Source organism: Leucopleurus acutus (genome assembly GCF_964270905.1).
Source record: "Leucopleurus acutus genome assembly, chromosome: 2".
Classification (NCBI taxonomy): Eukaryota; Metazoa; Chordata; class Mammalia; order Artiodactyla; family Delphinidae; genus Leucopleurus; species Leucopleurus acutus.
The window spans coordinates 180578377-180603607 of NC_139143.1; the positions used below are offsets into that span (position 1 = coordinate 180578377).

Here is a 25231-nt window from a genome sequence, read left to right on the forward strand (position 1 = left end):
AGGAGGAGGGGCAGGGTGGGAGTAGCTGCGGTTAAACCTCAGGATCATTTGACTTCATGGCATTTTTGTGCCATAAACGTAGGGGTGGGCAGAGATGATTGATTAGGGGCAATAGGCAGCTTTGGGTCCTAGAGTGGGTGTTCGTTTCCTCTCCCCTGGACACTTCGGGCTTAACAAGGGTCCATGCAGGCCTGCCTGTCGCAGCTTGGCCTTCAGAGTCTTATACCTGCTGACCAAGGAGACTAGAGCCTCTCCCTGCTGATGCCCGCTGTCCACAAGGCACGGGGGTCACTCTTCTTCGGGCCTGGCCTCCTGCAGCTCCTGCCAGGCCGAGGGGGAGTCCTCTCCCTTCCCCAAGCCTAGAGTCTGTCACGTTCAGCTCAAGCACCTACGTCCAGCTCATCAGATGCTTGAACTGGAGAAGAATTTGCGTGATCGGAGCCCAACCACTTCCCACTACACGCAAAGACCTTGAAGACGAGGGACAGCAACTCCATGGTAGCCTGGTCTCCTGCCCCTCCCAGTGGGACAGCCTGACCACAGGTGTCCCAGCTGCTCCGCTTTCCATCCTTAGCCATTACCCCCTGCCCTGAAATGAGGAGGCCGTGGCCAAAATGCAGTGAGAACGACTAGAGCTTTAATGGACATTCAGTAACTTCTCAGTGACCATTTTCCATCTTTTTCCAAGGGGCTCAAGCTGCCAGTATTGCCACCCCACTGAATGCTGAGGGACGGGGGTGGACAGGGTGAGTAAGGGGTGTAGTACCCTGACTCCAGGCCCCTGAGCAGGGCAAGGGTCAGACACTGTTGAGTGGTGATAGTGGGCCATTCATGCTGGGGCAGGGCTGGCAGCGCTAAGATGGGTCTAGGGCACCATCCTCCACCATTTGAAGGCAAAGGGCACCCGGCGGATGTTGGCACAGGAGCAGAAGTCTCCGATTTCAGTCAGGTAGCAGTCAAAGTCATTAATGAAGGTGCACTGGAATCCCAGGGGCTCTAGCAACTGGCGGATCTTTTCCTCCAGGCAGCAGGTACCATTGATCTGGGGCCCAAAAGGCTTGGGGATACCCAGGTTCTGGCCCATCACGATCATCTGCAGCTGTCAGAGAGGCAGTTAGGATGAACAGGGGTCAGAGCCGTGGAAGAAAGGCCCCTGTCCCTCTTCTAAGGAAGGAAGGCCACTGGGCTTATTGCAAGGGAAAACCCAGCTGCCTCTGTGGCTGGGCTAGACCAGGAAAGACAAGCACAGGGTACCCCTTCTCCAAGCCTGTGCTCAGACAGACATCGCCAATCCATCCGAGCAAACTCCATCCCACTCTGCTTAACCCTCCAATGACTCCTGATATATTTCTCAATAGCAAAACCAAAATCTTGCCCAGCTGAGGTCTGCCAACTTCCCTGTTGCGTCCTCTACTGCATTTCTCTTGTCCTGGCCTTCTAGTCTTGTTTGTGCCATAATCTTGCCTACCTCTACTGGAATGCTCTCTACGCCTGGCTTTGCCATTGGACTTCTGTCCATTTTTCACGTCTTAATTCTAGCATCTCTTCCTCAGAAGCAGCTTCTCCCACCATTACCCATACCTCCCTACTCCCAGGGCCTATGTAGCCTCCTACTGCATGCCCAGAGGACCTCACTGGTCTTGTAAAAAGAACCCCGTGCGATTGCATGCAGGGCCTGTGTCCCTGGGGCTCAGAGAAGAGGCCTGCAAGTGTTTAAGGAATTGATGAGCCCAAGTGTCTCAATTCATTCTAAGCACCTACGTGATGGGGCACAGTGGTGAGAGAAAGGTCAGATGTAGGCCACGGTTGGAAGGCTTGGCCTTAGCAGGGGTCTTGCATATACCCACACCCCCAAATTCCCAATTCCTGTTCTAAATAGGGTGCTGCTCAGATACATGGACAGGAAGCTGAGCCCATGGTCTCATGGCCAGCAGACAGCTTTACTCCCTCCACTCTGGGGGAGCCCAGCGTCCCCATCTGTGAGGTGGGCCCTTGAAGTTGGTCCCTGTTTGGCAAGTCGTCCAGCCTGGGCCCCCGCCCACCTGCTCCCTGGAGGGGTCTTCTCTAACTGGGGGAGAGAAGGGCTTTCACCTCTCTTCCTCTCAGGCGCCACTGTCTGCTGGGCCCCGCCTCCGTAGTCTAGCACCGTGTCTGTCAAGAGACTGGCCAGAGTCGGCCAGACTGCCCCCAGCCCCAGCCCGGGGACACCCAGCCAGCACCCTGCGCCCCTCACCAGGTCAGGGAAGTAGGGCCTTGCGTAGAGTTTCTCGGTCTGCTCACTGGAGGGGATGTTGGCGATATGCTCCAGGCAGAAGAGCTGCGGGATGTCGATGATGTCCTGCTCCTCCAGGCCCAGCTCCCTTTTCAGGATACTGCGGTTCAGGTCGATGCACTTCTGCGGGGCGGGAAAGGGCCGGGAGGGCAGCGAGTTTGTCGGGTACCGGCTGCCAGCCTGAAGCAGCTGCATCTCCTCGGCACTGACTGCAGGCGGGGAGCCATGCAGGGCGGGGGGCCGGCGCTCTGAAGTCGGGGCTCAGAGCAAAGGCCTGGTCTCGAGAGGCCGGGATCCCTCAGCTCATCAGCGCCAGGGCAGCCCCTAGTCCTAATTCTGCAGTAGCATGGGGCCCCTTAGCCCTCAGTCCTGGCCAGAGTGGGGGACCTGGGCAAGGGCAAGAATAGGTCCTCAAAGCCAGGCACTTGCTCCCATCCTTAGGAAGGGACACCAGCAGTGGACTCCCGGGGCACTTCCCTGCCCAGACCAGCTAATACCCAATGCCTGAGCATCTCCTAGGTCTTGACATAGGGCTCATGACCTCACACCCACGGTGCATGTCACCAGGGCTCAGAGATGCTGTTTGGACCCCCACCTGGCTGCTTCCCACCCTGCTGTGCCCGGAGGCCTCCCCTGTTTCAGCAAAGGTCAGGGCACAGAGCTTGCCTTGGCCGGGAGCCATAAGGACTCAGCGGACCAAGCGATTTTGTGCTGACGGGTGACCTTGGGCCTGTCATCGTCCTTTCTCCAGGCCGTGGCTTCCCCGCTAGAAGGTATTTAATTTCTGGAAAATCTGCTTCTCACAGCCTGTGATTCACATTTTAAGGGACCTGAGGTGCTGGGTGATTCTGACGCTGAGCTGAAGGGCCGCTTCATCCAGAAGTGTTGAGAAGGCCCTGGTGTGTTCCCTGGTGCCCAGAGCTTCCTAGAGAAGCCAGGGTCGGGGAGGTCTTCTGTCGGGAGGTTGAGCTACAGCACTGTCTTCGGGTCCAACACTAGGTGACTTGGGGTTCAAACCTGGTTCCCCAGGTCATCGGCGCAGGCTGGTGGCTTTCTTCTGAGCCTTGCTATCCTCATAGACAAGGTGGGTTTACTTCATAGGGTTATTTTGAGGATGAGAGTAAGGTATCGTGTGTGATGCTTGGTCATAGTTATTGCTCAGTTAGGGACCCGTTGCCAAAGCGATCCCTGCCTCCCCCTGCCTTTTGGAGAAGGTCCCCAATCCTGGGCCCCTACCTCCACATAGGCGTTCTGCTTCCTCATGTTTTCATCAGCCAGAAGTTGATTGATGGTATTGGCCTCCCTCCCTGTAGAAAGGAGGAGAGGGCGGGCAGGCCTGTGGGCCAGGGGGGCGGGCCATGTGGTCCAGGGCTGGGCAGACTCCAGTCCTGGGCACAGATGACTGGGTATATTCTCTGGCCAGTGACGACGGTGGGTGGCCTGACTGGCCTCCAGGGACCCATTCTAGGTCAAACGTCCCATGTGGGGACTCAGCAGGGTCCATGAAAGCGCAGGAGGACTTCCACTGCCACAACTGGCCGCTCGGTCCCGGGTCGGAGGGGAGGAGCCTGGGATCGGGTCTGAGGCGGGCAGCCTGGCTGCCTGCCGCGTATGATCTTGCCCGGGTTATTTAACTTTGCTCCTCAGTTGCCCCACTTGGCCATCAGCTGGGATAACACAAGGTCTTTGGTGTGTGACAGGTGGCTCATACTCAAGGTCGCCTTCCATAAGCCCTCCTAGAACCATGAGATCCTGGGCCCCACCTCAAAATTTGATCTGAAATTCTGCATTTCTCACAAGCTCCCAGGTGATAGTGAAGCTGGTGGTCCTCAGGCCACGCATCGAGAACTTCACCCCCTCCCCCACACTCCCTTTCTAGGTTTCCAGAAGGTTTAGAACAGAACTGCTGTGGCACCAGGCCCCATAATCTCTGCTTGTCCACTTACGTCTTCCTGCAGGGTGACCAGGAGACCCTGAAGTCCCAACACCCAGGTACTTAACCCAACCTTCCCCGAAGACATCCAGACACCAGTGTTGGTAGCATCTGGTCTGTCCCCCACCGCGTGGAGCCGTCCACGTGTTAAGTTCCCCTTTGCATATATCCTGGCAGCCTCTCAGCCACCCCAGAATTCCTGGCTGATCTGCCTGTCCTGTCCTAGTACCACCAGAATTACCCTGAAAGAGAACAAGATGTTCTAATATGGTACATTTCATGCTTTTATGCTTCCCTAGCATCCTTTTCTATCAGGAGGAACCAAGTAGAAATGGTTCTCTAGAAAGGACATCTGGGACCGAGGAGCTGCCCTCTATTGCGGAGGCGGCGGGGGGGGGGGTCCCCTTACCATTAGAAAGGAGCTGATCTTTTCTAATCCCTTCAAACAGACGTGCGTCTCCATAGCCCTCCTTCTGTTTCTCCTTGAACAGTTTGTAGCAGGAGCTGGGGCTGGCCAGGAGCAGCCAGAAGTCCTGGGAATCAAAGAACTAGGGTCAGATTCTAGCTTCCCTTCCCCAAGTCTCTGAAAGAGGGTGGGAGACATCCTCTCCAGCCCCCAGCACAGACCTTTTTGTCCTCCACCTTGTACTGGGCAGGGATGAAGCACATGAACTCATAGGCATGGCCAGTCATCAGCCAGTCGGAGAAGAGTTCCACTGGGGCCTGGACCTGCTGGGCGTAGAGGAAGTCCCGGAGGGTCTTGCTCAGGTTCCGGCAGTCCTTGCTAAAGGGAAGACGGAAAGAACAGCCCGTGAGCTGGCATGGCCCAGGTGGGCTGCCAACAACTCGGGGAGTGCCAGGCTACCTTCAGGTAACTGGCCGCTCTACCCATTGGCTGGTCCATAGGGGCGTGGGGTGGTTATGAAGGATCCCTTACCACTGTAGAGCACAGGGAACTATATTCAATACCTTGTGAGAAATCATAATGGAAAAGACTATGAAAAAGAATATGTATACAAGTATAATTGAGTCACTTTGTACAGCAGAAATTAACACCACATTGTAAGTCAACTATACTTCCATAGAAATTTTAAAAAGAATCCTTTACTCTGGCTCAACTCAGGACTGAGCCAATGGATTCTGGATAAAGACTGAACCCTGGGACACAAGTATTTCCTGGACTTAGATGAGCGGCCACCGAGAAATCTAGCCACACATCTTGTGGCAGCAACATCATGTTGGGTCAATAGGCCAACCAAATTTAGCATGCTTCAATTTAAACCCTGGAATCACCACTCAATGAGTGGCTTGTCTGCTTCTTCTACCTCTAGTCTCCTACATGAATCAAAGACTCAGAGGTCCTGACTTGACGGTTTAAGGTCCAGAGCAGATGACCTGCTGAGTCCTCTGGGAATCAGGTGGGTCCAGGTGAACTACAGGAGTCCCTCCCTTTGGTTTTAAGGCATCTGGCCACTACCTGTCCTCTTGCCTCACCTGGGGTAAAAGCTGCTGCCAATGAGGATCCTGCCTAGAGGGTATTCTTTCCCTTGGGCCTTGACAGGTGGGGACACCATCAGGTTCCCAATGGAATCTATGCTGGCCACCGTATGGTCCTGGGTGCGTTGGGTCATGTAGCCAACCCCAGGGCTCTGGAAGGAGACCCAGCAGGGGCAGGGTGTTAGGAGGGACAGGCGTTAAGCCTCAGTCTTACCCCATTCCAGACTCAGGAGATTCCCACACCCTCTTCCCCCAGAGGCCACCTGGGCCCTCTCCCCTGGCACCCATCACTTCCAGCAGGCGCCAGGCCTGAGAGGTTGGACCAAGTTCAGATCAGTCAAACCGAGCCCCCACCAGTGAGTATTTCATGGGGAAATCGTCGAGCTTGGGGAGCCGAGGGGTGTCGAGGACCAAGGAAATAGTCTTGCGGGGAGCCTGGGTGTAGCAGAAGGCCATCTCATCCTGGAGGACACAGGGAAACAAGTTGTGAGTTTCTCTCGCTCCATCAGCTGCTTTCCCGCATCCAGTTTTCCAGCCACAAGTGCTCCCTGTACACGGGCCGCCTCCAGAGAGCAGGTACAGGGAAACCCCCTTCTTCCTGCCACCTCCTGCTCAGCCCTCAAAACCCTGCGCAGGCATCCCCCGCTTCTTGGGGATTTTCCCTGGCCTGTCCTTCTGTTCATCAGGTTTAAAACCTGATGAGTCACCTAAGATTCTTCCTCCACTCGTCCCCTGCACCGAATCCACGAACAAGCCTTGTTGGCTTTATTTCCCAAATATGTTCCGAGTGGACTCCTCTCTGGTACTATTCAGGGGAAGCCACCTGGGGAAGACCACCTCTTCCCCATGTGACTGTCAGGCCCTCCAACCAGCATCTCTTCTATTCCTGCCCCTTCCTAAGGCTGGCGCTCTATTTCTCAGCCAGAGGGTCTTTTTAAAACCTAAGTCAGGGGCTTCCCTGGTGGCGCAGTGGTTGAGAGTCCGCCTGCCGATGCCGGGGACGCGGGTTCGTGCCCCGGTCCGGGAAGATCCCACATGCCGCGGAGCGGCTGGGCCCGTGAGCCGTGGCCGCTGAGCCTGAGCATCGGGAGCCTGTGCTCCGCAACGGGAGAGGCCACAACAGTGAGAGGCCCGCGTACCGCAAAAAAACAAAAACAAAAACAAAAAAACCTAATTCAGAACGTTCAACTCCCCTGATTCATACCATTCAACGTCATCTTGTTTGGTTTTGTTTTTGCTGCACCAGCGCAGCTCGCGGGCTTTTAGTTCCCCAGTCAGGGATCGAACCCGGGCCGTTGGTGGTGAGAGCACAGAGTCTTAACCACTGGACTGCCAGGGAATTCCCCTCGTCTTGCTTGGGATTGGTTTCTTCTCTTCCTTACCTTTGTGTAAAAGGTCCCCGATAGATAATTTCGCTCTTACCTACCTCTGACGGTAGTTCACTCTGATCTGGCCACACCAGCTTTTCTGTTCCTCACGTGGTAGATCTTCAGTCGGCTGTTTCTATGCCTGAAGGGCTCCTACTTCTAGTCCACCCCCAACCCCAATCTTTGCACGGCCAGCTCCTTGCTTCCCACGTTTAAAGACATTCCTGACCACGCAAAGCGCCGAGGTAAATCTAGTAACTCACTAGATCATATCATTTTCTTGCTTTCTTGGTACTTAGAGTTCTATCACGGCAAGATCAAGGGCAGAAGTCGGCCCCTTTCTCCTTCATAGCTACTACTTAGGTCCTCGTCATTTGTGACTACAGACCAGACCTCAAAAGACTGGGCTCGACACTTCCTGCTCAGCCAGGGTCAAGCTGGACCCTGGGGCAGTGCCCCGGGCCTGCCAGCCTGTAGCTGGAGGCATCAGCCCCTCAGACACCTGGGCCTTAGGGTTAGGTGTTCTGTGGTCTCCAATGCGTACGTTTTGGAATGGGAGGAGGTGGGACTCTAAGCGTTACCCCTTAGTGGCTAGGACTTGGGCAAGTCATTTCATCTCAGCCACCACTGACCTCCTAAGAACAAAGCCGCCCCTGGTTAGTCTTAGCTCTGCTGGAAGGCTGAACAGAAGCTGGTGAAGTTTGTTGTATGTGCCGCACATGGTGTCTCCCCCACCCCTCCCCCACAGGTGGGGGGTTACCTGGAGCCACCTGCCCAGGCGGTTGGGGTCCTCGTAGACAGATGCCACCTGGATGTTACTCCTCTCGCTTAGCTCCATCACTGTGTTCACGAAGCCCTGGACCTGCAGCTCTCTGCCACGGGAAATAAGCCGGCTCTAGGAAGGCCTCCAAGGGTCTTCTTTTCTCTGTCACAGGGGAAGGGGGAACCTCCTCCTGGTCAGGAGAGATGATGCCCCTGCCCGTGAGGTAAACAGAGCTGCTGTCCCCCCACTTCATGGAGCACCAATTGGTAAGCTCAGGGTGTGCCTTGCCCGGAATCACTTGGTTTAGCTCATGGCAAAGTCAGGTCAAGAATTGCTAGTGTCTCCTTAAAAAGCTAAAAATGGAACTACCACATGACCCATGATTATGGGTCACAATTATGATCATAATTCAAAAAGATACATGCACCCCAATGTTCACAGCAGCACTATTTACAATAGCCAGGTCATGGAAGCAACCTAAAAGTCCATCAGCAGACGAATGGTTAAAGGAGATGTGGTACATATATACAATGGAATATTACTCAGCCATAAAAAGAATGAAATAATGCCATTTGCAGCAACATGGATGGACCTAGAGATTGTCATACTGAGTGAAGTAAGTCAGGCACAGAAAGACAAATATCATGTGATATCGCTTATATGTGGACTCAAAAAAAAAGGGTACAGATGAGCTTATTTACAAAACAGAAGTAGAGTCAACAGTTGTAGAAAACAAACTTATGGTTACCAGGGGGAAAGGGGAGGAGGGATAAATTGGGATTGACATATACATGTTACTATAAATAAAATAGATAACTAATGAAGACCTACTGTATAGCACAGAGAACTCTATTCAACATTCTGTAATAACCTATATGGGAAAAGAATCTAGAAAAGAATGGATATATGTATAACTGAATCACTTTGCTGTACACCTAAAACTAACACAAAATTGTAGATCAACTATACTCCAATAAAAAATTTTTAAAAATTACTAGTGTCAGTCTCCGCTCTCGTGTCCTAAGACCCTGCTTGTCCCTAGTCTGCGGTCACATTCTACTCCCTGCCCCAGTGATCTAGGAAATGCCCCCAGGCTCTCCTGCCTTGATCTACCCAGAGGGCTGACTCCTCTCGCCGCAAGGGGGCTGTACTTTTCTCCCGAGAAGCCAAGAAGCCTAGTGCCCCCTTGAGATGGCCAGCAAGGTTGTCATATTCATATGGTTGGCAGGGGTGGGTCTTGAGCCCTGAGGTCTTAGTGCCATCAGGTATAGCACCAGGCTTACAGGTCCACAGTGCACATCCATTCCTTGTTGGAGAGAAACAGTGACGTTTGGGGCTGGCGTTGAGACCACCCATTTTACCAACAGGTCCTCATGAGTTGAATGCCAGCAAGGTCACCATTGGGAAGTGTAAAAAATTTGGATTCTAATCCAGGTCCGAAGCTTGAATTGCTATTCCATGCTACTGTTCCAAAGAACCTATTTTTCGATTCTACACAGGCAAGACTGCAGGGAACTGGCCAGCCTGATGAGGTCTGAAACAGTCTGAGATGTGTGCTGGGGGAGGAAGTGTAGCCCCAGTCTTGTACACCATCTGTGGCAAAGCTGGATCAAGCCGTGCCTGAATACCACCCTTATGGGAGAGTCTTAGAAGATCAGAGTCTCAGTAGATGCCTCCTGTGAGTGAACTTCTGTCTTCAGATACAAAAGACAAGAAAGATCCTATACCTGGACATCAGTTGCCAGCAAAATCCCTCGAGCTCTCCCCTTTTGCCTTCTCATTCTGAAGCCTGGCATTCCTCTGTGGACCCAACTTCCTAGCAGCCCTCCCGTGGAAGAGCTATTTTTCTTCTTTCCCTCCACTGAGTCTGGAGGAGGGATGGACGTACTCCTTGCCATGAGGTGCTACAGCCAGGCCACCGTGACCTCTTCAGATCCTTGACTTGACAAGGTCTTATTTCTACCCTCCCATCCTAATGGTCTCACCACCTCCAAGATCAACTGTCCAGTTCCATCACCTCCATCTTCCCTGCTCACTTTGGTCCCTGGGCCAGCAGCTTGATATCACTGTGATGCCTGGCCCTCAACTGCTTTTATTCCCATCACCCCGTGTCTTTTCTTTTCTCCTTATCTAACTTTGAGTCTGTGATGCATCATAGTAATTATACCCTTATCCTTCCCCTTGGCCTTATCTGCCTGGCAAAACTACAACCCTGCTTACATTCAGTTCTACATTTCTTCTTCCCTAGAGCTCGTTACCAAAAATAGTTGGAGAAAAACCACAGTGACGGTTCTCTAAGTTGGCAACTTCAACAGGTCCTTAGCACCAGGCAGCATCCTACCACTAACAGTTCCTCTAGTCAATTTGCTCCTGCAAAGTGGGTGAGCTGTCCTACCTATTAAGGCCAATGTGACCTGTTGGCTTTTTCCCCACCAAGTTTCCCCCTTCTCTGCTGGATCACATTCATTAGCATTATTCTTTGCTTCCCTTAAGAAACAGCCTTCCCTTTCCCCAAATCCCCTTCAGACCACTTCTCTGGCGTTTTGCAGAGTACTCCCCTCCCATTCATTCCTTCGCCACAATTGTGACCCCACCGCACTTTCAAACCCACCACTCAGGATCACGCTCTGCACAGTGGCCTCCATCTTGCCAAACCCAGTGGGCACTTTATTCTCCTCGGAATTTCCCATGGTTGGCCTCTTACCAGGTATCACCCTCCCCTCACCTCTGGGTCTCCGCTCTCCCGGTTTTCATCTGAACTTCTTCCTTCTCAGGCTCCTTTGCTAGGTTCTTGTCTGGAGCCGAGGGTTCGACGGCTCTAGAGCTCACTTCTCAGGCATCTTCCCAATATATTCCCTCCTCCTCTGAACTCAGCTAGGCCTGCGGCTCTGAATACCGGCAACGTGCCAGGGCCCTCCCATCTCCAGCTGCCGGACCTTCCCTTGAGCTCCAGACACTTAGAAACTTAACGGGTGTCTCTAGCTTTATGTCTCTAGAGCCAAAGCACGAATTGATCCCCCCCCCCCGCCCCAGGCAGGGGCACCACCATTCATCTCGTTGCATACCCCAAACCCAGGGGACACTCCTGTTTCTTTGCATCCCATCCCTCAGCTAACTTGGGGGCGGGGGAGCCTACCTTCCAAGCAATCCTGAATCTAACCACTGCGCTCCCACCGCCCCGGCCCGAGCCATGGCTGCGTCTGGCCCACGTGATCACAATGGCTGAACTGGTTCCTTTTATTTGTACCTCTGGTTTTCCACGTGGCTGGGGTGGTTGTGCAGAACCCTGGATGGTTTCCCACGGGTTTTACCTGCCAGAGTCTTTTCTCCCCTCCTCCAGCCGCATAGCTAGAGATCGTTCCTGGCCTCCCTGCCGTTAGGTATGGCCTGCGCCTCTTCAGGCCATTGGCACGTGAGCAGAGCAATTCAGGAGCCTTCCAGACTCCAGCAGCGACAAATGGGTGGCTTTGCCTGGACTTTGGCTCTTCCCCTTTCCTAGGGGCCGGGCCTCAGAAGTGCCTGTGCTCAGCCTCCATCATAAAGATGAAGCTGCCGCCCCAGGGGAAAGCATTATCACAGCCTGAAAGGAACCAGGGCCCCTGGCTGCCACTGTGGGCGTCTAGGTGGGAGAAAGTTGACTTTAAACCACTGTCTGGGAGTCCGTTACAGTCCCGGAGGCTACGCCCTAATACGCTGTGGCCCTGCTCACCTTGCCCTGTCGCCCCTCCCCCTCCTCCTGCCTGCTCTCTCCTGGTTCTGCAGGCTTCCCTGCTGTCCCTATAACGATCTCATCCTTACCCCTCCATCCTTTTACCTGGCTTTATAGCCCTGGATCCTACCTGAAGCCATGCTGTTTGTCTGTCTCCCCTTAAGACCAGAGGGGGACTGCCGTGGTCACGGCTCCAGCCCTAGCCTTGTAAGTATCCAAACAAGCGTTGGGTGGCTGCCTCAGGTGGAAGGATTTCACATTCCTGGTGAGAAGTCTAATCATCTTTACCCACCCCGCCGACAGACAGGAGAGCCAGCCAGTTATAGAAACGACCCGGCCCAGGCAGCCGGAGGGTTTCTTACCTGCACAGGTATACCTCTAGAGGCATCTGGGTGCTGGAGACAAAGACGCAAGGAGCTACCCGGAACACCACGGTGTCTTTGTACACCACGGTCTCTGGAATCGACTGCGATGTGAGACGAGGTGCTGCTGGTGACCTGGTTCCCCGTCCACCTTCTCCCCCTCCCCCCACCGGGCCTCCAGCTGCTCAGTCCAGCCCACCTCCAGGCCCTTACCTGTCCTCTACAGGGCTCTTACCCAAAGGTGACATGACACCCTAGCTCCACCCACCGTGCTCCCATTTTCTGCCCAGCTGTGACAGGTCTCCCTTCCCCCACAGTCCCTGCTCTGAGGGCCGCTCTTCTACCCGGGGATGTACCAGGTCTTGAGACTCTTCCACCAGGGAGGCCGAGTAGGAAATCAAGCCCGAGAAGCTGGCGGATGGGAACTCTAAGGCTTCAACGTAGAAGGTTTCCTCCAAGTCATCCTCGACGGGGGCCAAGTTGTAGGTGTGCTGGTCAGGCCCCAGCACCAGCTCGAAGGTGCTAGAGTCGTCTTCTAGGAAGGAGAGAAGGACAGACCGGCTGCTGAAGGAGCCTGGTGCCCATCACCACACCCAGTGGCACGTTCCTCAGGTCAGAAGTCGGGCCGGGAGTCCCAGGAGAGCTGGGGCCAAGATGGCTTTTCGGCCCCTAGATTCCTGGTGTTTAGGGCTTAGTGGACAGCAGGTGTTTGTTCACAAACGGGGGCCAGTTGCTCACTCTTCAAAGACCTGTCGGGAGCCGGGACTCAGATAAAAACACCTGCCTTCGAGAGGTGAAGGCTCATGGTGGTTCTACACTTTGGCCAACCTTGGGGAGAATATCGTAAGTCTTCAAGATGAGAAGCTGTACAGAGATAGGCTTGGAAGCCTCACCCAAAAGGTCCGACACAAGCTGGGGCCCTGGCCTGCTTCACCGGCCTCTTGCTCTGGGTTGCAACACAGTGATCACCCGAGTGGGGCTGTGGCTCGCCTCGCAGACTGGCTCCAGGCGGTTCTGCAGAAGAACCTCGTCGCAAGGGCTAGGGGTGCTGGCTGCAGGCTTGGCCTTAGCGTGTGGCAGGGCCAGCTGGACAGCCCCAGCGCTGGGGATGTACCTATGCGGCCTCCTGCTTCTAGTCTGCCTGGAGGCTTCCTCGCTTGCCCTGAGCCGGACCTTGAGGGGGCGAGACCAGATGACCACCCCTTGCGTCCCTGCAGGGCCCCCGCCCAGGGTTCGCAAGAGGCGTGCTTGGCGTGCTGTGGGGCTGGACAGTGACTGCCCACCACCTGGTCTCCCTCCAGCTGCTGGGGGCCTTCTCTCGTATCTAGTCGCTTGCGCTTAGGCACAGTTAACGTTTCTTGTGGACTTACTACACGCCGGCAGCTGGGGTCGGGGCTCGGACTCACTTGCGGCCTCACCATCCTTTGGGGCAGGTGCTGTAACGATCACCCCCACCATACAGCAAAGGGGGCCAGGAGGCCCAGCCACAACAGTTACCTTTACCCAGAAGGCCCTTTCTGCCGTCGCTCAGCTTACCTGAGCTCTCACCACCTGCACTCCCCAAGCCCCTGCTTGGAACTCGGCTGTCTGTCCATCTGCCCTAGGCTTTGAGGGCAGGTAATATCCTTATCCTTCTAGAGCAGGAGCCCCGGGGCACAGAGGAAACTCTCCCTTGAACTGTGCTCCTTTCTTCTACCTTCTCTGTGCCCCTGGGCTTAGAGGTAGGGCAGGTGCCCTTTGATCTTCAATGGTACTTCTAGACCATCTCTTCATTCCTCAAGAATCCTGTCCCTTTGAGGGACATGCTATCAGATAATGCCACCTGCCCCCTTCCTCGCTGTACCTGACTACCACCCTTTCCATCCTCCGTGGATTGTTCTAGAACTGGCTTGTCTCCACCACTAGGCTGCTGGGTATCATTTACACCATAGACCAGACCATCCAGTCCGCTTCTGTGACCTTATTTCAATGAACTTGAGTTCTGCATCATCTTAGACGCCAATGTCAAGGCTCATGGCTCGGATTCCACCTCCAAGACAGATGCGGCGTCTCTTCTTTCAGTCTTTCCAGCTCATCTACAGTCTCATCCCAGCTCCCAGCCCCAAACCTTTCTGCACAGCCGATTCCCACCCTCCACCCTCACTCCCCTTTGCACCCTCCTCACGTTCCAAGACCCATTACCTGACCCACTACCCTGCACACGCAGTCAGCTCCCACACCAAGACCTCAACCCTGGCATTCAAGCAGCTGGAGAAAGCCACACTTTCTAGATCTTTTTAGATCTTTCCTAAAAGATCTTTTAGGATATGATCAAACCTCAGAGGGGGCCTCCGCTGTACTTGGAAACACTATTTTGTGGCCATTAACTCTCCCTCTTCCCATATTCTGAGTACTGTGTATCCATTCCTATAATTTTCTCCTGAATCTATTTCACCACCTCTGTTGGATGGGTCCCATCTGCACATGGATATGCTGTGTTCTACCATCTTCAGACACTGTTCCCCACCCCCACCTCATGCCCCACCCAGTTATTACCGCCACATACTTCCCTTTATGGCAGACTCCTTCCGTGGTCTATGTTCGCTGTGCCTGCCCATTTTACTCTTTTTTTCTGGCTGCACTGCGCAACTTGTGGGATCTTAGTTCCCTCAGGGATTGAAGCTGGGCCACCGCAGTGAAAGTGCTGAGTCCTAGCCACTGGACCTCCAGGGAACTCCCTACTCTTGTTTATCCCCACTGTTCTTTTTATCCCCACTATTCTTATCAAGGTCACTAATGACCAACTTTGAAAACCAACTTTCCCACTGATCTGGGCATCTTAGTCACTCAACCGCGCTGATCATATTTGATCACTGCTTTCATGCAAGTGTTTTCCTTTCTTTCCTCGAACCTTATGCTCTGGCTTTCAATTTCTCCAGAAATTTCTTAAATTCCTTTGCTCTATCTTTTAGACTATGGCTCTCCAACTTCAGCTCAACCCAGCTTCACCTGGAGGATATGTTAACACAGAGTGCTGTGTTGCCCTGCCCTAAATTTTTGAAGACTTTAAAAGGCAGGTAGGTAGCTTGAAGTATGGCATCTTGGGCGGGTACACACATCCCTGGCCTCCTGAGCAGGGTCCAAGGCCCATCCAGCCCAGCCCACCTCAGAGCTGCCTGGACATAGTGGGCTTCATAGGACCAGAACAGCCCTCATGGCCTGAACCAGGCCTAGAGCCACAGTTTCTAAGGCTCATTTCTAGCCCATATGTCAAAGGACCACATACAACCTGGGCTGCCTTTTCTGCTAGTCCCAGGTCACTTCCAATCCAGCTGTGACCTAGGTCTGCAGAAGAGAGGGAACAGCCGCCTCGGAGCTGAGGCCCCCGAGCGTGGGCAAGGAGGGAGCTGCGGCACGCTCCCCCACGCTGGACACAGAGGTGGCCCACCGCAAACCACATGCTCCCCAGTCGCCCAGCTGAGGCTAGACTTGGCTTTTAAAGAAAGTAGCAAAGAGTTAAATCTTAATTGAGAGGCACTGAATACTGAACCCGTTTAGGGAAATCCAAAGACTTGTCTGTTGAAGGGTATTTTGCTGGAGTTGGGCACATCCACTGTCTAAGCCAGCAGCCCTCCCTGCTTTCATCTGTAGAATAGGGACATGCCACCTGCCTGCCACATGGTACCTGGGCTGTGTGGTACCTGGGCTGGATGTGCTAACATAGCTGCCACTCTGGCCTCCCAGCCTCTGAATTCTCAAAACCTAATACAGCCAAGTCTCGGTTAAGAAACAGATGGATTCGCCTGGCAGGAATACTTGGGAGAAGACACTAATCTATACAAGGCTATAGCCACCATTTCATCTAATGCCCACCTCACCTCTCTTCAGCCAGCTATGAAAGTCCTGTAGGAGAGGCACGATCATCGCCCCCACTGGGGAAAGTGGCTTGGAGGTACAATGACTCACCCACGTGCGTAGACTTACTCCATGGTGAAGGTGGCAGCCCGAGGATCCCAGGGACACAAGTCCGGCTGTAATAGACCCTGACCTGTTGCTCTCGGTCCCCAGCTGGCTTCTGACGGGGACCCTGCCGGGAGCAGGTGTGGCCACAACTGGCCCTGGCATGTGGAGAAACACTCACTTTGTGGCCGGTAGACTCTTGCCTTCTCCGACTCTTCCTTGGAGGTGTGGAGAACCACCCGGCATTTCTTTAAAATGCAGCTGGGTCCCTGAACTCTCAGTATCATCTGGGACAGACTCTTTGTTTCTGAGCAAAAGACAAGGCAAAGATTCAGGGGCTTCTGGGGGCCAGCGCTCCAGGGATGGAGGGAGCAGTAGGGTCGGGGTGGAGGGGCTTGTATCCTGGAGCACCGAGGACCCTGTGCCTCCCGCTCTGGCCTAGGCCTGCATCATTGTCTCTGCTACTTGCTGCACATATGGCTACAGGCAACTTGCCATGGCTGGGGCCCACTCTGAGTGAGGGTGGCATCTACCCCATCAGTTGTAAGGGGTAGATGGTCCCCACAAACACCTGGAACAGGGCCTGGCATGGTCAGTTCAGCGTGCGTTCCCCCCCAGCCTTGGTGTGAACCAGGAAATCCCATTCTACTGCTGGGACCTGGAATCTACATCCAGACCACAAGTCAGGACCAGATCCAAGAGGGCTTTGTCTAGGACACTCAGGGTCCTGCCCCAGGCTACAAGAGTGTTTTTAGGAAGGGTCTCGCCTACCCCTTGTGTGTCTTCATTTAGTCTTCTCAACCACCTGTGTTGTCCGTTTTATCATCCCCATTTTACAGATGGCAAAACAAGACCAGGGAAGTTAACATACTCAAGTTCATGGCCAGGAAGTAACTGTTTGTTCCCTGACATCAGAGCCCATGTTCTTGCCAAGGGGCCCCTTTCTGCCCAGTTACACGCTTTCAAGCCATTGAAAAGAGACTTGATGGTCCCAGAGCAGGGACATCAGCCTGGAATCTGGGTTTGCTGAGGGGTGGAGCAGTGAAGCCCCAGGGGAGGCAGAGCCCAGGGAGGAAAGTGGGTGATGGTCCTTGGTCAGCGGCCAGTTCTCACCCTCTGTAGAGAACACCTTGCTCTTCCTGTCCACGAGCTGGTGAGCGTCAGCAGGGCTGCAGTTCACAAGAAGGATAGCACCCCAGCCCTTGGGGCCCCAGACCCAGTTTTTCTGTAAAGAAGACAGGAATGTTGGTTCAGGCAGAAGCCAGGTTAAGCCCTTGGCTTTGCAGATGCTACTCCACATAGGGGCAGAGTCAAGCCTTTCTCCAGGGCGACAGGGACCTCTAGATCAGACTTTGCCCACTCAAGTACCTACAGGGACAGGACAGTAACATCAGGTAAGCGGGCTGAGAGGAAGGCGGAGATCTAGATGTGGGTTACCAGTTTCCTACCTTTGCTCAGTGTCAGGGGAGGAGGGGTCTGGGCAAACTGGAGGAGACATGTCCCATCTGAAGGGGGCAGCTGACCCTCCGGCCTTCTTGGTTACACAACCAGGCTAAGATGGGAGACTAGTGCCACCAGACATTCTAATCTTTTGAAAGAGCTAGAAATTGACGTCATCCGTGCTGATCTGTATTGTAGCCGCTTGACACTATGAAGGCCAAATGGAGTCTGTGGGCCAGATCTGGCTCCTGGCCTGCTTCCCATCCCTGGCAGCCTCACCTTAGCCTGCTTGTCATTTGTCTCGAAGTGCCCACTGCGGTAGACATCCACGTCCAGGGAGAGCTCTGCAACAGGAGGGAGAGGCCTCAACCGTCTAGACCAGCTGGATGCAGCCTTGGAGCTGTAGGTAAGTCCCCAGGGCTGCCTGAGGCTGGTATCAGGGTCCTCCAGCCTTTGGGCATGCTGCCGGCTTGGAAGAAATTTCCTCAGAGGCAGACAGTGTCTCGTGAGCAAGGCTGGAGAGGCCCAGGTATCCCTGTATCTCCCCCAACCTCCTGGGAGGCCACAACACAAGTCCACTGTGGTCATGAGGCCACTTGTGCCTCTTGGCTTCTTCCCAGGTGATTCCTACGTGGAAGGCCCTCCTCCCCAGCCTCTGGGAGAGTTCTTGGCCCCCTAGGACACAGCCAGGGCTCCATACACGGCGATTCCAAGCCCCTTTAGAGCTGGAGGATCTAGGCTTCTGCCCAAGTATCACCACAGAGGCTCCTTCTGGGTCTTTACATCCCACCTTCCACCACTCCCCACCCTGCTACCACCGCGGGGCTTCACCCTGGTCGTATTTTTGTTCATAACTCTTGACATTCAGCGTGCTATTTCTCAACTGGAATGTCAGGGCCAAGGGAACAGACCTCGTTTACTGCTGTCCACTCAGCACCTGGCAAGGATGCCCGTCGCCAAGCAGGTACTGTTCTAGGTCCTGGGGATACAGCAGCGCACAGGACAGGCCCTGTCTCCTTTGATCTTAGGATGTATGTGGGCGTACTCACGCACACATGCGCCAGTGGCAAGGGGTGAAGAAATAAGTAAAATACATATTATGTCCAATGGGAAAATGCCGCAGGGAACAAGAGGGTGGAGGGGGTGTCTCAGTTTTGGATCAGAAAAGTCTTCTAAGTGTGAACAGAGACCTGCAGGAGGCAAGAGAGTGACCCGTATTAGTATCTGGGGTAAAAGCAATTAGAATAGGAAGTGCATGGTGGGAACTTCAAGGGTCAGAGAGGCCAGTGTGCCTAGAACAGGAGGAACAAAAGAAGAGAAAGAGGCCGTGGGTTAGAGGTAGCGTAGGGGCCAGCTGAGGTAGGCTGTGTAGGTAACGGTGATGCCAGCTTTAATCTGAGGGTGGGCAAGCGGTAGGAGGCTTTGATTGGGAGAGACGTTATCTGATAGCCTTTTAGAGAGGTGCCTCTCTGGGGGCCGAATTGAGACTGGACCTGTAGAGGATCAAGGATGGAGGAGGGAACCGCACTAGGGACCTGTCGGTGACCCAGGCAGAGATGACCATGCCTCGGACCAGGCTGAGAGCTTTGGTAGTGGCTGGTGGCTGGATTCGAGCTAGACTTAAGGCAACACCGACAAGATTCATGATCAACACGGGCTAAGAGAAAAGTAAGGGCGACACCAAGGGCTTGGGCCTGACCAGCTGGAAGGATGGAGCTTGTAGCACGATGTGGGAGGCTACTAGGAAAGAGGCACTTGGGGGTAGAGGGAATCAGTTCAATTTGGGGTGTGTTAAGTTTGGTTCAGACTCCACGCTTCCCATGCAGGGGCGCCGGTTTGATCCCTGGTCAGGGAACTAAGATCCCACATGCCAGCAGGGTAGGGCCAAAAAAATAGATATATAAAATTAAAAGGAGAAATGTTGATCTGAAAATTGCATATTGCTTTCTCTGAAACACTCTCCTAGGGTAATTTGATCTGGTTTGACATATAGGAAAACTGCCTATCACTCTAAGTATTCAACAAATGTTACCTGTTATTACAAAAAAAGGTTTGAGACATTGGTCAGACACTCAGGAAGCTATGTTGGTGAGTAGACCCCCCAAGTTTATGGGCGATGCTGGGCTAGAGAGTTTTGCGAGTTTTTGTGGGCTGTGTGCAGAGCCACGTGACCGGCTGCCTGAGCCCGGCAGCACTACACTGACAGGCGGGGTCGGGGGGTGTGGCCAAAGGATCCAGCACAGGGATCTGAGAAGGAAAGGCCAGCTGCAGAGGGGCAAAGCCGAGTGCAGGGTCCCTAAATGGCTCAAGAAAGGACCACCAGTGTCGTGAACACTGAGGACAGGTCCAGGAAGAGGAAGAGAATAGACCACTGAACTGAGCGCAGTAGAAGGTGTTCAGGGCTTCGATGAGGACAGCATTGGTGGTAGGGGTCTGGTCTGAGCAGGTCCAAGGGAAAGTGAGGAAAAACTAAGGATGCAGAGAGGTGGGGGAGTGGAGTTTGAAGACAACATAGAATCAGGTCTAAGAACAGACATTATAGCTGGTTCCTTAAGATAATAGGCATAGGGCTTCCCTGGTGGCGCAGTGGTTGAGAGTCCGCCTGCCGATGCAGGGGACACGGGTTTGTGCCCCGGTCCGGGAAGATCCCACATGCCGCGGAGCGGCTGGGCGCGTGGGCCATGGCCGCTGAGCCTGCGCGTCCGGAGCCTGTGCTCCGCAGCGGGAGAGGCCACAACAGTGAAAGGCCCGCGTACCGCAAAAAAAAAAAAAAAAAAAAAAAGAGAATAGGCATAATAACTTGTTCCTATTAAGGGAATAGATATAGTTTGTTCTGGAACAATCTAAAGAGGAGGGCAGGAGGGGTAGTGGCTTCCTACATCAGTAAGAACTGCTGAAGGAATGTTATTGAATGAGAGGGGAAAGAGTCTGGTATGGTTAAGATTAACTTGGGACCAGACACGTCATCCATTGCAACAGAGGAAGCGGAATGTAGGACCCTGACACAGGTAGGTGGATGACGTGAACACATGGGGTGCCGATGGCCTCTGTTCTGGTCAGAGAATGAGGTCAGCAGTGAGCTTTGAGGGACCATGGGAACGGGTACTGTGTGAATCCATCTGTGACCCACGGGAGGCATCTCGTTACAAGGAGAGCCCCGTTCAGCTCCTCTGGCCTCTGCAAAGCCCACCCCTCCTCTCCAGGGCTGGGAGGACACTCACCAATGCTCGTGAGGTACAGCACAGCTGTGGCCATGGGGACATCCTCATTGTGCTGGTAGTAGGAGACCGAAACCTGTGGAGACAGCACCCAGCACCCATGGGAGCACTAGAGGGCAGGGGGGCCAGAGCAGGACCCTGAGCCATGTACCTGTGTCTGGCCGTTTGACCTTGGTCTTGAGTTACAGTTTCTGAGCTTCCGGTGCCTTGCTGTGAGCCAGTACAGAGTCACCATACTGTAATAACCCCCGTGTATAACAAGCTGTGACCCTCCAGGCCCTTCCACACCGAGGCCTCACAACAACCCATCCAGGTGGGCTCTACCCCCAAGGGCAGAGAGATCGAGGGACTAAATCATTCAGCCAGAAAAAGGGGTGGCATAGAATTTACAGTCTTGGCTGTCCAGCTCTAGAGGTCAAGCTTTAAGTCACACGATACATCCTCCCCACTCGACCTGCCCCTCCTGGGACCCCACCTGTTGCCCCATGAGATGGGTCATGAGGATGTGGGGCCTCCAATGGGTTAAGCTGCCCAGAAGGAAGCAGGACACTGGGGGCAGGACAGTCTTTTCTGTGCCCCACACCAAGCTCTGCTTCCAGAGGAGTCTTCAGACAAAGACCTGCCTTTCAGCCACTGGCCTTGACCACAGGCCTTCACCATGAACCATGGAACTAGCCATTAGCTGGGGCCAGGAGTAAGCATCTCACTGTCGATGGTGCTGGAGGCTGAGCCCTGGGCAGAGAACACGTCTCAGCTCCTCTAGGCTCAGCTGGGCCACATCACAGCCTCCACCCTTATCTGTGAGATGCTCAGTCTTACCTAAGTGTACCACCTGCCTGTTAGGGAGTTGCCTGCCCTGCTCAGAGTGTAGAGAGGGGTGTGTACTGCCCTCAGTCAGCCCCGCTTAGTCCTCTGCTAACTACCCTCCAGAAAGTTCTGCCAACACGAGTGCCCTGGTCCTGAAAGTGCTTCCTCAGCTGTTCTCACCCTCAGCTTCACATTGGAGTCACCTGGGAGCTGTGAAGCCCCAGAGGTTGATTTGATTGGCAGAGGGTGTGGCCTGGGCATCAAGTGGTTCTAATCACTCAGAACCACCACGAACCATTCAGACTCTGATGAGCCTGTTTTACGAGGTGGAAGGGCACCTCTCCCTCACAGAGGCTCCGTTGGGGTGACAGCCTGCCCAGGGGAAAGGGCACGGACTTGGGTTTAGATCCCGGACCTGTTCCACGGTAGTTATGCTATTTAGGTTTACAGGGGTCTCTTTAGCTCTGTTTCCTTGTTATGTAAAAGGAGGTAATGCCAGCCTCTGGAAATTCAACTCATGATACCTAGTGCTCAGCGTTGAACTCAGCACAGCTCTTGAGGTTCATCAAGAGGCTGGGAGATCAGTCTTAGCCAAAAAGCCCATTTGAGTTCTGCTGCTGAAACCTTTTAAGCCAGACTTCAAAAGCAGCTAATTTGGAAGCTGGTGTCCTGGTCAGAAGCACACATGGAGGAGACAGACATGCTTGAGCTTGCATCCCTGTTCAGCTGATTACTGGCTTGGGCAGAGCACTTCCCTCACTCAGTGCCTCAGTTTCTTCGTCTGTAAAATGGGGTCACGGAGTGCCCACCTCACAGGTTTGCTGCAAGCACTAAGGTCAGATGTGCAAAACATTTGGCACTGAATTTCTCATAGACTCAGAGCTCAGGAAACGTCAGCTGTTAGAAGGGAGACCCCAGGGGTCGTGTTAGCTCCATCTCCCGGGGGAGTCCCCCTTATCTTCCCCCCAGGACCTACCTTGCCCTTGTCGTTGGCAGAGCTTGGGGATGTCATCCCCACCAGCACGTTCGTGGGATGTGACAGGGGCCACCAGTTCATGGCAGCCTCCTCCCCAATCTTTACTGGGTCTGTGCCGTAGATTTGGACCACGACTCCCGGAGAGCTATCGACGGTGAAGGACTCGCACTGCTGCGGGGCACACCTAGGTAGCCCAGCAAGGAGATGGAAGTTGGGGCACAAGAGCCTCACCTTCTCGGCCTAGAGTGCAGCTGGTGTGGAGGGGAGTGCCCCCCAGCCTCTCAGGTGCTGAGACACCCTAACTTATGGTCAGGGCAGTTTTGGGGTCCTAACACAACTTCAGCCTTACTCTTACCATGCCCTGCTCCAAGGACCCCCATGTCCCCCCTCCGACAAGCTCCAGCCCAGACCCCATCCTCCCACTGACACTCTAGAAGTTACCAAGCTATCAGTACATCTTATTTATAAACTCTTGACTTCCAAGGTGGGGAGAGCCACTTGTCTCAGCCACAAGGGATCCCTACAGGGGAAAAACATTCGGAGGTCTGTGCCGTGACCTGGGGAAGACATGGACTCGTGAGTCACCTCCCCACCGAAGCTCCAGCTCACGGGAGCCTCCCTCACTCAATCCTCATGGCTGCGCTGGGAGCCAACCTCACCCCCATTTCACACGTAAGGGGACCAAGAAGGGGCGAGGCTCTTGCTTCAACGGCCCCACAGCCCATGAGGGGCAGAAGCAGGACTGGGGGGCCCTTAAAGACCCAAACTAGGCTCCCTGAGATGAGGCAGGACAACAGGGTAATATACGGAGAATGGAGGTAACCCCCAACTCCCGCATAACCCAAGGGCAGCCTCAGGAGGGCAACGAGGCGCCAGCCTGGCCCCGCCCCCAGCTCCTCACCCATTGACATCCAAGTAGATTTCCATGCCCTGCACACAAATGGCATGGGCAGGGCTGTCCAAGGACAGATGGACAGTGCTCTGGAAGGACATGGCACGGCCCTCCAAGCTGACCGCCCCCAGACCTGCTCAGCAGCCCTCACACAGTGACCTCGGATGACCCCGGGGCTCCCCCATCGCCCTGCCCTCTTATGGGCTCAGGGCCTCTCCAGCCCGCCCCCTTGTTAAGCAGCTACCCAAGTGTAACTGATTTTCTCCATGCAGGTTTGCTGGGAAGAAGGGAGGTGCCGAGGAGCAGCTGGGGTCAGAGTCCGCGCATCACGAATTTATGAAGCACCTAGTGCCTGCAGACCCTCGGAGGCTGAGGCTGGCTGCCTACATCTCCAGCCTCCAGCTGGGAGCAAGAGGGGCTCTGGGAAGCTGGTGCCTGGGACTGGTCAACCTGGCCATGGCGCTGGAGGCTTAACTCAGCTGGAAGCTGTTAGGAGCAAATATCTGTAGTGGGGTGCATGGGGCAGTGGTCAGGAGTGGGGCACGTGGCAGCACCTCTAGGCTCTGGGGCCTGGATTCTAAGGTGTGTGTTTCTTGGAAATTGATGAGGTAAGGCACAAAGTGGTGGACCAGTGGTCCTCAGCACTCTGGTGGTTGCAAAAATGATCCGGGATGGGGGCTTCTTCTTTTTTTTTTTTTTTTTTTTTGCGGTACGCGGGCCTCTCACTGTTGTGGTCTTTTCCACTGCGAGCACAGACTCCGGACGTGCAGGCTCAGCGGCCATGGCTCACGGGCCCAGCCGCTCCGTGGCATGTGGGATCTTCCCAGACCGGGGCACGAACCCGTGTCCCCTGCATCGGCAGGCGGACTCTCAACCACTGTGCCACCAGGGAAGCCCTGGGGACTTCTTAAAGTTGCAAATTCCTGGGGTGTGGTCCAGGAAGCTGCCCCCCCCCCCCAGGTGATTAGGGGGATCCTTGACCATAGCTGTGTCACCACCTCCCAGCAGGGGCCGGGCAGGTATTGGTGGAATGAATGGATGAAAGAGCCCCGCTGAGCGCGTCACCAGCTGCTCCCCATCTCTGCTGAGTTCACTGAGCAAAGAAATGAGAACACCTGTTCCAGCCCATGAGGCTTACCAGCTAACTTTAAAACTGTTCATTTTATGTTTTAAGTGTGGGTTATAGTTATTCGTGAATAGCTATGACATTCATGGGTCCAAGTTCAAAAGGGGCTTAGCAACAGTTTCCCTCCTCCTGTCTCTCACCCACTCAGTTCCCTTACGTGCAGACAGCCAGAGGCATCAGGTTCTTCTAAGTCTTTCCAAATAAACGTTATGCGTCACCAGGCCAACGTGAACCTATCTCCTCCCCCCTTTCTTACATTTACATAAACGGTAATATATATGCTGCATAGTGTTCCGTACCTCGCTTTGTTCACTTCATTGTATTTATAACTCAGAGAGAAGTTCTTCGCATCAGTAGGTAAAAAGCATCCTGAGCCTTTTTTATGGCTGTGTAGTATTCTGAGGAAGGCTGTACAATCATATATAAGCGTTTGTGTTCAGTCTTTTGCCCTGGCACACGATGCTGTGATGAGTAACCTGTGTGTAACTGCCCGGGGGACATAAGTTGGGTACCGTGTGAAGGCTGCCGGTGAGTCAGGCTTGGTGAATTCGAGATTAAAAAGAAAACTAGCCCTCCTTGGAGGTTTTAAGCATGCAGCATAACTGCAGGAGTGGCTTTTTTGGGGGCTCTTGGAGGCAGGGGGTGGCCAGGAAGACCCTAACTGCCCCTCTGGTAGGAGGAGCCCATCATGTGTATGCTGTCACCCCAAATGGCTCATCCGCACCCATCCACCCATCTGCTCCCACACAAGCCAGCCAGAGCCCGGCTGGAGGAAAGGGATGGCCTGACTTGGGAGGGGTCGAGAGGGCTGGGCTCAGGGTTCTGGAGCAGAGGAGCATGGGAGTTCTGTCTCTCCCAGCTTTGGGCAGCCCTGCTTTGTGCGGGGCTCTGAGTATAGTGGGGAGGGGTACCCTCGGCCTGGTGCATGGA

At 54.2% G+C, this 25231-nt stretch overlaps 1 protein-coding gene across 1 annotated transcript; it reads right to left on the bottom strand.

Annotated features, from left to right (window-relative positions):
- Window positions 1–865: 865 nt before the first annotated feature.
- PADI6 (peptidyl arginine deiminase 6) lies at window positions 866–23276 on the bottom strand (the record flags this gene model as incomplete). Its single annotated transcript, XM_082865096.1, has 16 exons — window positions 866–1099; window positions 2234–2395; window positions 3509–3579; window positions 4615–4738; window positions 4833–4989; window positions 5700–5854; window positions 6057–6164; window positions 7830–7941; window positions 11904–12007; window positions 12260–12438; window positions 16024–16149; window positions 16956–17067; window positions 17562–17626; window positions 20504–20576; window positions 22284–22467; window positions 23185–23276. The coding sequence occupies 16 exons, from the start codon at window positions 23274–23276 to the stop codon at window positions 866–868; spliced, it is 2058 nt and encodes a 685-aa protein (XP_082721222.1).
- Between the last annotated feature and the right edge of the window lie 1955 nt (window positions 23277–25231).